At 39.4% G+C, this 13,150-nt stretch overlaps 2 protein-coding genes across 2 annotated transcripts in view; both read right to left on the reverse strand.

Moving 5' to 3' along the window:
• Positions 1-1,216: 1,216 nt before the first annotated feature.
• Positions 1,217-10,046, reverse strand: tmem51b (transmembrane protein 51b). The gene is made up of 3 exons (XM_085777466.1): positions 9,791-10,046; positions 2,910-3,348; positions 1,217-2,681 (listed from the first exon to the last, which is right to left on the reverse strand). Exons 2-3 carry the CDS (start codon positions 3,332-3,334, stop codon positions 2,213-2,215), a joined length of 894 nt encoding a protein of 297 aa, XP_085633592.1. The 5' UTR covers positions 3,335-3,348; positions 9,791-10,046; the 3' UTR covers positions 1,217-2,212.
• Positions 10,047-11,100: 1,054 nt separating this feature from the next.
• Positions 11,101-13,150, reverse strand: part of kaznb (kazrin, periplakin interacting protein b) — a 123,149-nt gene continuing 121,099 nt past the window's right edge. The window contains exon 18 of the mRNA XM_085777467.1: positions 11,101-12,719. Coding sequence (XP_085633593.1) covers positions 12,558-12,719 — 162 coding nt within the window. The 3' untranslated portion in view covers positions 11,101-12,557. The remainder of the gene's footprint in view (positions 12,720-13,150) is intronic.

A 13,150-nucleotide genomic window follows, 5' to 3' on the forward strand; every position in this document is an offset into this window, starting at 1 on the left:
GTATGTTGAACATCAACCTGACTAATGGAAAATACCATTTTATTAGTAGTATCAAGAGACTAACTAGTAATTTTTTTATACTTACTTTAAATATCCATTAGGGATACTCCACCATATTGTGCCATAAAAGTCTTTTTCAGACTCCTCTACACCACAGTGCTTTTTTTTTTTTTTTTTTTACAAATTAAGAATTTACATGCAAATCACCATTTTGTGAGGCAGTGTCAACTGCCCAATATAGAATAACTAAAATATGCCCCATCAATATTGAAACCTTTGCACATTGATATGAAGGATCTGATTACAATATAACACTAGATACACAGAGGGGAATATTTCTGCACCGACTACTTTTACTCAGTTACTTGTACATTTAGGTGCTGTTAAGTCAGGTAAAATAGTAAATGGTAATAATAACAGTAAAACACACTCAATAAAGGATTTAAACTTGTCAATAAAGTTAAAATAAAGCAATAAATAAATAAAAAAATATGAGAATTCAAAATGCTATATCAGTGAAAACACGATGGTATAATGTGTTTGCAAGTATTGCTAAACTTAAGAGGTAATACATAAAACATATACATATTTAGATGTATAGGCCTACACACCACTGAAATAAAATCTTGTTTCTAATATTCACTGATTTAGAGAGTCAATTTACTACTTTACTTAATGACTCATATGCCTTTCCAATGTAAATTTAAAGAACATTAACTTTGCATGGCCTATTTATCAGCTAAACATTTATAATTAAATTAATGGTTAGGGTTCAGATGTTATTGGCACCACAACACAACTACGTTATTTCATAAGAAAGCAATAGGCCTACTACATTTGATGCCAAGTGAATAAATTAGCAAAACTATTTAAGTTATATGAAGCATATAATACATCAAGCTATTAAGTTCATCTATATATTCACATTGATATGCATTAGTTACATTTTGCACAGCTATTTTCTTTTATATATATACTGTATATATAAAGGACAAGTTCAGTTCAGACAATTGGAGCAAAGTATGACCCCCTGGTACACTTCACTAGAAGCTTTACCCTCTTTACCCACTAGGGGTCACTAAATCTGCAACAATGAATGTGACACATTCACATTCATTCATGTGTGTGGTTGGGATTAATTGAGATTAAACTACTGAAATACCTGGAGAAATTGTCATGGTGACACAATATAGTAAGAGAGCAAAGCAAACACGTACAGTTAGATTTTATTAACTGAAAGTACAAAGACAATATTTATCTCTTTCAAAATTAATACAGTTCTATTGAACTCAAAGCATGCAAATAACATAAATCAGAAAAAGCAGCAATAACTTATTTGTGTGTCTGAATGGCGTGAATGACAGATCAATTTGGATCTAGTAATTCAAATTTAACTTTTGCAACACAAACTCTTAAAGTGATCTTAAAGGAAATACAAAACATTTATTCACCACTTTTTTTAAACACTCATTAAAAAAGAATTAAAGGGATTTCAACATTTAAACACCTCTAAAAGTCATGTGAGACAATGCATGTTTAATTACCACTACCACATACCATACTAAAATATTCAGTAGTTACTGTTCCAGAGAATATTTTGTCTTCTCTATCTGTATCAAAAAGGTCATTTGAAGCAGTTTTTCTAGGGCACAGCATTTAAAAACAACTTACAAAAACATTGAGAAAGTCACACAGTTTTTGGCCTCAGTGCATTTTCTTTGTTATAAATCACAGTGGTGCATTTTATACTCATGATACCACCTAAAGAAAACACCAATACACTTACTTTCCCTTTTCCCCTTTTGAATCACAGGATATTATTTCAAATCTCCCACAGTTTACAAATAATTAGACTGGAAATACAGCAACAAAAACAATCAAAGGTAAGAAAATTATTATATTAGGCTATTAAATAAACCCGTTCTATGATTGACATCTATTATAAACAGAAAGATCCTCTCACACAGACCCAGTAAAGCAGAATAAATATGCCAATCATCAGTCAAAGCTTGACTAATAAACAACATCAGATTCACTTCAGATATTCTTATTTCAGGAAAAGTGTCTACACAGCTTCCATCACTTAACCACAGTTAATCTATTTAATGCCAACCATAAAAATATGTTTTTTTTCCCTCAAAAATGTTACCATTAGTCCATTTAACACAGAAATGTTTTTTATTCAACAGGAACAGGTGATAAAAAAGAGCTCCTACTGCAATTCAGGCATCTTGTTGTCGTACTGTGGCGGTGGAGTGATGGGTTCGATGGTGACCGGATTATGCGTGGGGCTGCGGATCTGGAGCCGGAAGTCCTTCAGGTGCAGTTTGTCCGATTTGATCCTCCTCACCCGCAGGGGCCGCAGTAAACGGCTGGCCCGGCTGCTGCTGCGGGCGGGCAGGCTGGGCTGTGATGTGAGGCCGGGGTGGTCGGCCTGTGGCTCGGCAGCGGCGGCGGCGGCGGTGGGTTGGGCCGCAGCCAGCGCGGGGTCATTAAGAGGGGTGTCCTCGGCGGGATTGTTCGCGGGCTCTGATCCCTCATTTTCCACAGCTGCTATGATGTCCTCATAGGACGGCAGCTGGGAGGTGCTCTGGCGAAGGTTGCTCTGACGGACGGGGTAGGTGCCGCTGCCAACGACCTCCTCATAGCTTGGCACGGTGAACGTAGCTGGATCAGGAGCTCTGGAAAAGGATGCAAAGCGGTGATCCTCGGTGACAGAGCACGTGGGAGTTGATCCAAAGAACTGACACAGACCCTGATTTGCAGCTACATGTTATATCAGCCAATAAACAAACAATTTTATTTATCTACCATATTTTTTTCATCTTCTAAAAAGTTACCATGTGTGGAATAGATTTATGATTTTTTTAGTATATAGAATATTAAAAGAAGCAGGATTAATGACTCACTCCTCCGTCTGCCCGGCAACGTGCTCCATGAAGGGAGCTCCTACTCCTGCTGCCTGGTTGCCATTGGTGCCTGCTCTCCTCTTGCTCCTCACGCCGAGGAAGATGGACAAGAGCAGCATGACCACCCCGACTCCCACCAGCACCATAGCCACCGTTGAAGACTTTGCTGCTTCTGATTCCTCCTCTTCACCGTCCCCGTCCCCATCCCCGATCTCTGTGGTGGTGGAGTTGTTGTTGCCCGTCGGGGTGGGGACCGACTCCTCGTCCGTGGGTATCACAGTCCACACGATCATGACGACACCCAGGGCGATGAGGCCCACTCCCAGGGCGCACAGGGCATAATGGGCGCCCGAGCCGGAGCCCTCGGAGCTGGGGGGCCTGTTGGAACGGTTGTTGCCGCTGCATATACCTCGACTGGAACACATCCCTGACGGACAAACTGCAACACAGACGACCACCAACAGAGTGAGACCGGATCCACAGACTAATTGTGACTGGGAAACCTGCCATGCTGCAAACATTTCAGGTAATTTCAGTATTGCAATCAAACAAAGATTGTCTCAGAGCCACGCTCTCCTGCCATTAAAGCACACCTGCTGTACTTTTACTGGTTGCTATGCCAACTCATGGAGGGAACAGGGAGGTTGTTTTCTTCTGGTTTCGCGTCGCTTTTGTCTAATAGACCTGCTGTGAAATCGACGGAGTGTAATGGTGCAAAGCTGGATGGGTCTCACATGATAAAGAGGTAATCAAAGGTAGTCAGTAGAAAAGCAGCCAATGCTCCAGTGGAGTCTCAGTCAAGTTGAACTTGTGCACTAGAGAATTCAAGTCCAAACCCATAAAACGCCTTTCAGAGCTTTTCACTCATGACCTGCTTTCTGCCTCATCTCAAGTCCTTGTAACTCCACCTCACCTCATTCAGGTTGTCAGAGAATCTATATCGAGCCTACTCAGATTCACTAAAGAGCATCACACCAGCAGAGCAACACCTACACAACTAAAACACACTTGTTCCTGAAGGAAATGGTTAAAATCTCAGCGCTGAATGTCCTAATTTAATTTCTGTGGCACTGTTTGATTTGTTAAAGGGGACATATTATGGAAATATCACTTTTTGAAGGCTCTTTAACATGTGAGACAAAGGGAGGACCCTGGAGCACACGGTCGATTAATATAAATTTATTGAGGTGCGGCTGCTGACGTTTCGACACAAGGTCTTCTTCAGAGCAAACGGAGCTGTTCAGTGGACGGGGGATTTAAATCCCGTGCCTGCACTGAACAGCTCCGTTTGCTCTGAAGAAGACCTTGTGTCGAAACGTCAGCAGCCGCACCTCAATAAATTTATATTAATCGACCGTGTGCTCCAGGGTCCTCCCTTTGTCTCTACTGCTCATCTGTCTCCAGCCCTGAGACGCACCGGTCCAGAGTTCGTCAAGCTGAAGCGCGGAGGATCTCCCTTTTTGCTCTTAACATATATTAGGGTGTTTGTCTTGCCTTCCGGCCCACAAAATGTGAGATTTGACAAAAAAAATCTGTAATGTTCAGGCTCCCTAGGTTGAAATCAATGTGGTTTTATGAGCTGTTCCCTCAGTTGTCTTCCAGTGATGTAACTAGAATTCGAATTTGCATAATACCACCCCTACCTGGTACCAGTAGAAGGGGCGGGGCAAGCAGTGGTTCATTTCCATTTAAAGTGACAGACACTGAAACCAGCTGTTCTGAACAGAGCTGTTTTGGGAGGATGAAAAGAGCTGTGATGTTTGATCCTTGGGGTATTTTGACCAAAGCATGTCACAGACCTGGGAACTATTTTAATTTGTGGTAAGGGGGCATAATATGTCTCTTCTGTCTGTAGCGGAAGCTCCTCTTCCCAGTTCGTCCAAATTTGACAAACCAGGAAGAGGAGCTTCGAGAAGCTTCCGCTACAAAACAAGCTTGAAATATAGACTTATTTAATTTTTTTCAGGACAATTTTGCATTTCGGGGCTTCAATACAAGACGGACATTACATACAAGCACTATGGAGGTATTTGGATGTTTTTTGGTGTGTCTTTTTGTTACGAAGACAGTTGGTATCCATTTGCAACCGTTATATGGACTGCTATGCCGAGACCCCCTGTAACTCAGAGAAGCCACAGATAACTCTGAAACTTCTCCCAGCCCTTAGTCGACATGAGGGTGAGTAGATAATGAGTGAAATTTCAATTTTGGGTGAACTATCCCTTTAAGACACCTGGGAACTATTCTAATTTGTGGAAAGGGGGCACAATATGTCTCCTTTAAAATCTCAGCGATGGATGACCTGTGGCATTGTTTTATTTGTTAAGGTGAGGAGACTGGCTGTTGCTGTAAATAAATGTGTTAATTCATGGCTTTTAGTGCTTTCACTGCTGCAGCATGGTGCAAAAACTGGTTCTGAGAAAACCAGCACAGTAGAAGGTCCACACGTGTCTTAACATGACACAAACCTGAGAGACAGTATCACTGAGGCCAATGACTCACACTCCAAGAATGAGGTGACACAGAAATGCTGGTGGCAGGCAGCGGGGATGGTATTCAGCAGTATAGAATAAGCTCAACAGTCATTATGAAATGTACAGTTTAGTATCACAGTGGAGCAAGTAGGCTAGTACAATCAAGTCAATGCAACTGAGGACTACCCAGGACTACTTTTATGAGGGTTGTTAATTATTTGTGATTGACCTCTGATAACATGTGAGCACATTAGATAGGAAGTTTACTTCTACATGTTCAACTTATAAAATGTGCAACAAGTGTTTTTCTTTTGTTTTCGGCCAGTTGAGGGCAGCAGAAACAAGCTCATCAGCTTGAATGTGGTAAACTAGTTAGTTACACATTAACCCTAATTCTCTGTAGGTGACCATCAGTGATGACCCCACTCTGTCACATAGTTGTGTGAGACATTTGCATCAGGAAAATATAGATTATAGACAGTGGCTTTATATTTAAACCTATTGTATTAGATATACCAAAGTATGGAAAGAGTCATTTAAAAACAAAGCAGATGGGTCTAACCAAATCTAATCAAAGTACTTCAAACTCCTTTTCACAGGTTGCATATGTCCACAAGCTGTGAGCAGGTAATCATAGAGTGATTTCATCCTCTTGTGTTGTTTTTTTTGCAAACATGAGAGGATTTGCAGGAAAAAAGTCAGAATTACAGTCTGAAAAAATATCTATAACATATGGTCACATAAATGAAATTTTCCTCTTTCCTATTATGATCGTTGGTCACGACCTGACAGGAAACACCACTTTAAACCTTTCAGATTGCCTCATGTGAAATGTGTTCTACTGAGGTGACTCATGGACTGAGGACCACAACCATCAAGTGTTGGAAACATTTTTACAAAATGACATCCTACAGGAAGTAACCATTAAAAAAATAGAGGAGATTGCAGCCGAAAGAAAAAAAAAATCAGTGCATCTGGTCCGCAGCTGCATGGAAACAATGTACAGGTTGCTATGTGGGTGTTCATAAAATGCTCCACTGGTATTAAGGTAGAGGTTTGAAGAAAATGTTCTTTGTGCTTCCACTGCATTGCTGTGTATATCTTACAGACCCAGGCAGGACGGATTTCTATTCATACTGTTTTCATTCATTCACCGTTTCTTCCGTTCTGACCTCACAACACCCAACAGAGCAAGTAAACACTCTCCACTCTTCATCTATGCACATGCTGCAGTCATGTGCTACTGTAGCCAATGTGTTTCATGTGTTTCATGTCCGCCTGCATACAACCACTATAATAAGATGGCATACACACTATAGTTTTGGTTGCTGTTTGTAAGATGCTGAGGTCAACTACAAATCACTGCATGTTCAGACTTTTTCTTTTTTTTTTATCATATTAAAATATTGAGAACGTATTGTAGTATATTGTAAAGAGCCCAAAACATTATCATTTTAATACAGTAGAATCTAATATCTTCCACACTTGTCCTAGTGTGATACTGTAGGTTTAATACAATGTTTATATTTCAAAGCAAAAGAGAGGAAAAACTATTACACTGTTTCAAGCTTAATTTGCTACATGATTCAAACTTGTAAATCTTAGTTATGAAGCATCTTTTATGGTATGCATAAAATAACAATATGCAGAATTTTACAAGACTACAAATAATATTCAACACTTTATGATCAAACGTGATGTTTTCAACAGACTCGAACGATTTTTGCATGATTTAATTTGCCTATGCATGCACAACTAGGAAGTGGCAGCTGGGAGTGGAAGGTAGTTTAAGTTGTACAGCTTGTTTGATTTCTTATTACTTTCCAGTTCAATTAAACTGGTGTTGTTTTAAATTGTCTTGGTTCACACTGCAAACTGCAGAGCAACAGTTCATGTTGGAACAGATGAAACTATTCAAATGATAAAATCATGTTTATGTTATAGGTGGACACAATAATATGTAAATATGGACTTCAGGGCAAATATTTGTGGTGACACGGATGATGAATGACTTTGAAGCCATGCTTATGACTCTAACAGAGCGGAAACACAAGAAATATGCTGTTTAAACAACAAGTTAACTTGCTAGTCGAGTCTTTTTTGTGCCTCTGGTAGAAATGGGTGGTGGGCAGTTGTTTTACTTTATCGAGAATTTCTATCATTTTAAGACTTAAACAGTCAGTACTCTGTGTGCATATGTAAGTTCATCAGTTTAACCCTCAAGAATCCATCTTCATCAGCTGGTGCTCTGTTCCACAGGGCAGGATGAAGATGAGAAATGTCCTCAGAGCCTTAAATAATGAACTTTTCATTTATGATTTAAAGGGCTGTGTATTTCAGCCACGTCAGCATAAATTCTAAATAATTTATCCAACTGTTCATGCAAAGCCCACAATGCAATTTACCTTCTGTCCTTTTGCTCTGTTGTAGAACTGATGGGATGGGCAGGGAGGGCTGAATGATGCTACAGTAAAACACAGGTCCTGCGTGTTGTGTATGTATAAATGAAATAGACCAGCAAAGCAGCTGACAAAGCACTGGAAAAAATACATTATCTATTGGAAGGTGTTTTTAACACACTGGTCATTTCCCTGTGATACTGAAGTAGGCGTTTCTGCCCTTTACTGTAGATATTTAACTTGTATTCCTTCTGCTGGTTCAGCTCTTTTTGTTCCCCTAATGGCTCTTTGACATTGAAACGGCTGCGTACGCTACGACTGTGTTAAAAAGGATGAGACTCAGCAGCTTGGAGTACACCGCTTGATCCGATGTCTCTCTACAACTCAGCTCACTGAATGAATGAGGAGGTGACGGCCAACAATTTGATCTAATTGTCTACTGACGTGCAGTGGAATCATACTGTGATGAAACAACAGTCAAATCAAATCGATTTCAGCTATATTGCCCTGTCCCAGTCAAATGGGGTGAGTGGGATGCATTGATCTGATAAGCTGCATTACATCAGTATTGTATCCGCTTTAACACGGCTGGTGATCTACGTTAGATAAACAACTTCCATATCAACAGCATTGTTATAAAAATCAGTGTTTCTGCCTAATACACAAGCAGAAACAGCCAACACACACTCACTTCTCTCTGCATGGCCTCACGCTATATCAAACAGAACAAAGCACAAGTACTCAATGTGTATCAGCTGTTTCCTACGGCTTCAAACAACGTAAGCAAAGAAAAGGTCAGACGACAACCTTTACGCATTGATGAGTTTAAATGTAAGTCATTAGCTCAAGTGGCTCTGGTCATGAGATGTTCTCTCTCCATCTACTGTACAGTGCAGATCTGTGCATCCACAGTTTGACCTCAGTTAACCATAATACTAAGGGGAATTAACAGAATCAATATAATATATCAGGGCTGCAGGAAATGATCATATGACTGGAATTTGGGTGGATATTGTAATTTCAGTAGGAAGTATCATTTTAGATGTTGATCATGTGATTTTTGCTGGGTCTAATTGCACCAAACAAACATTTTCCTTTTGCATCTCGAGAACATGATTCGTAACACTACAACGTCTATGGTGCTAATGTGCATGACAATCTCATGACACATTTTACCCCTCAAAAATGCAATTTGGATACTATATTTGACTGTATTTTAATTTGATTTTGATTTATTGTGCCATCCAAATTTGTAGATGATTGATTTTTGTGTTTTTCTAAATGATGCTGCCATTTGGGGTCTGTTTCCCTCTCAGACAGAAGTTTGGACAGACTCTCACACCTCACTTACATTCACTTTAATCACTTGCTCTGGATTATCAAGGACAAAACACTGATGACAGGTCCTGACAGCATGGTTGTTTCATTCCTTCTCTGATGATCCCTTCACTACTCCTTCTACATCTACTTTCATTTTTAGACATGGGCTTTTTGTAGCTTTACTTTCAGGCCTAATGGACAATATGCATGGGTGTGTCCTGCTCAACATCAGTAGCCTACACTTCCAGCATTAAAAGCAGTTTACCCTGGAAACAACCCAGGCCTGCGAGCCGTTTCTATGCGGCAGCTATGCGCGCGCGTGTGTGTGTGTGTGTGTGTAATCTTAAGAGCTCAATCAATGACTCGGTATTGGAGCATGAAAAGTGGTTAAAATGTTGAAGTGCCTCTGTCCTTCAGCCGGTGAGCTGCCTGTGCTTATTGTCTGCAGAGCAGGAAGGCTGCTCAGCTCAGTCAGAGAGAGGGAGGGAGGACCTGTCCCTCCGCAGAGCCACACCACACACACCACACACACACCCAACTTCTGGAGACACTGCTCTGTTTATCGCCTCAATGAGAAATAAGATTACAGGATAGGCTACTACTGTCCGTGTGCGGCACCAGGTTACACTGACCCACGGGCTCAGTTGTAGTGTGTCGTGGTGAAGGTGATCAGAGAGAGAGGCCTTACCTTTTCACCGCTCAGTCCAAGGACTTCCCTCTTCATCGGTGAGTTACCTGAATCACGCAGGTGTTTTCAGGAGGCGCAGGGAAACAGGAAGAAAACATAGACGCAGCAGCTGACGTCCAATTCAACACGGGTTTGTCTTGTTAAAAAACACACAGAGCAGATTTGTTGCTGTTATATATGTAGATAAATATATATATTAACCGCTACAGGTAAACTATATAGTTCACAGGAACTTTGCTCAAGTTCCAGCCGTTGTGAGCCCTCCCCTCTCCTGCTGTAAAGTGCGTCCGAGCCCGGTGCCTCAACCCCCCGGGTCCTAGTGCTGCTCCTCTACACTTCCTCTGCAGAGAAGGAGGAGGAAGAGGGATGCAGCCGGAAATAGATGGACTACAATTAAGATTTGAATAAATGTTTGTATAAAATGACACGGTTAATGACTTATTGATGTGTATGACTATCAAAGCGGGAAATGTGACTGGACTGGAAAAATGACAAATATTTTTCAGATCTTTTTGTGTGTGTCTCAGACAAAATAATAGCCTACAAATTATCCTCGCAATGAATAAAATATTTAGGTAATTGCACATCAGAATATCTGACTAATTCTTTTAACATACCTAATTATTATTATGCAGAGAAAGCAGCAGTTGTGAGGTCTTAAGCAACACAGATTCTGTGCAGTGGAGCAACATCACAGACAGTAGCTATACAGCATGTCCACAAGGTCACTGCTCTGGACCTATGACATGGTCTTCCTCAGCGGATGACATGACCCACTTAAATAATAAGACAACATATTTCTATGTGTAAATGTGGGTTTTCTCATTTGTCATGAATGCTATTTGATTTCAGTCTCCGACACAGATGCAGTGAAGTGGTGCTTATTAAACTTGACAGTTAAATCTTTTTCTCATAACTTAGTGGAATGAAAATCTATAGTGTAATCTAATTTGTGTTTGTGGCAGAGGCCTTGCTTTCTGTTTCTGATATGTGAGTCAGGTTGAAAGCACAGCATTGCACCATCACCAATGAGGTGCTCTTAGGGCACTTGCTTTGTCAGTATTTGCAGTAGATGTAGATTCTCAAATTCATAGGGGTGTTTTGATTTGTTTGTATTTGCATGTGTTTTCTTAAGTGCATGGCGCTCTCAGGGCCACCATATTTTGCACTAGATTGAGAAGTGCATTGCTAAGAGTTGTGAGAATGACGTGATGTGTGAATAGCATCAAATAGAAAAACTGAAAGAACAGCTGGTGCAGACGCTGAGACGCAGATGCACACTGCCCACAATCATCATGACAAAACTTAACAGTTTTTTCAGCCTTTAGTGTCTCAACACAGATTTTAACACAGCTGTCTTAAAATAACCATAACAGCCCAATACTGTAATAATGTGACAGTCGACAGTAATTTCATCTTTATTGTTGACATACATGAAAAGCTCCGACGGCTGAGAGAAGAGAAATATTAAATGTCATATCAACTGTGGTGTCAAATGCAAACACCATTTGAGTTCTTCCCTTGTGGGTCCATACAGGTTTGAACTGATCTTCCCGCTTTAACTGCTTTTCTGTAGGTAAGTGCAGGACACGCCCAGACATGGAGGAAAAACCTGTTTTTTAACTGTTTGTTTTAACCTCTGGGTTTAAGCTGCACATGTTGTGTTTGTATGTGTTCTCATGCTCAGGAACAGCAAACTTTACACAACTGTGTGCTATAAAACATGAGCAAACTGTACAAAAGATACCATTACATTCTCTCTTTTGAGTTCAGTGCTGACACATGTAAACATAGGGAAACCAGGTGCTTCGATTTTACACATTGTCACTTTCAAAACCCAGAAACCTTCAGCTGTATCTTACATCTACATATCACCTTGGATGTCAATATATATACGTATACTTTTTTATTTTCCTTTATGTTGATTATAAAAACATAACATCTATTATATTACTTAAAGTAAATTAATGTTTGAGGAGATTGATTGGACCAGTTTTTAAGTATACTTTAAAGATTGTCTCTTGTGCTAGTGTCTGCTGTTTTATATGTCCCTTATATGTCTAAATTTATTTTAGTATTATTTCAACTAACTTTTACAACTGTTACAATGGTACTAATAATAATAACTGTGATGACAAACTTGGATAGGGCCTGGACTCTGGAGACTGTCAGGGAAGGTGGAGTAATCAATGTAAGTCAGAAACTCATACTCTTTTATCTTATTTGTGTATGTCACAGGTCAGGTCTCCACAGTGTATATATTTCTATCTATTTCCTATTATTTCAACATATTAAAATTATTTTCTTCTATACACAGGCTTTATTCTTTCTTTACAATGTGAAAAAAGCATGGGCAGCAGAGCTGTGAAGATAATATAAATATGAGACCTATTTCATGTAAGGCATCAACGTAGAATAACACTGTACAGTTACTTTTGCATGTTACTCTTCACATCATCAAAACCCATTATATAAAACTAGTTTGGGAATTTTGTTGGAAAAAACACAACAATCTTTTGAGTCCACAAAATTCCTCTTCTTTCTATTTATAACAGCTCTGTTAGGTCAAAGATGATTTGTGTGTCTGACAATGTTTTATTATTATTATTCTGGCCAAAATGATGATTGAATTGTTAATTTAAGTGGTAAAATTCTTAAGCTAACGTCCTCCTCAAGGTCAAGCAGTGCTGAGCGTAGGTTTCCGTCAGTAGTAAACAGCTATGGTACAATAACAATGTAAACAATAGTTTCAAAGGCTGAGGCTGGTTCAGACGTTGGTGATTTCAACGCTCTTGAAGGTGTGCATGGGGCTGCCTTTGGCCCTGGGAACAGCCTGAACTCTTGCCTCTCTGGGCAGAGAGCCACAGCTGCCATGAAAGCCCAGGGTTCGCTCCACAGAGTGGCTGTTCGCACGTAACCTCAGTGGACTCTGGAAAAACAAAAAGACATGAAAGAAAATGTTAACTTATTTTCCAAGAATGTGACTAAATGAAAAGTGACAAATCTAATAAAATCTACCCAAATAAAATGTATTCTTCTGAAATTGTATTAAATTTAATAAATTAAATACACAACATTTGATTAGATTGTAAATTTGACTGAGATGAATTTCAGTAAAATAAATGACTGTAATTCAATCAAGTTAAATTATTTGAATCAAATGTAATTAACACAAAAAATAAAATTAATTTGAAAATAAAGTAAATGAAATGAAAGCAAATCTACTCACTCAAATCTAATCTAATGAAAATTTATTGAATGAAATCAATACAGTAGAGCTAAAATATACATTAAACTAGATTAAGATTAGTTTACATATTTATTTATAATTGACTCAAATACAATTAAATTGAGTTACAT

The sequence above is a fragment of the Trachurus japonicus genome, chromosome 5 (genome assembly GCF_045865225.1).
Source record: "Trachurus japonicus isolate A0001 chromosome 5, Traja_1.0".
NCBI lineage: Eukaryota > Metazoa > Chordata > Actinopteri > Carangiformes > Carangidae > Trachurus > Trachurus japonicus.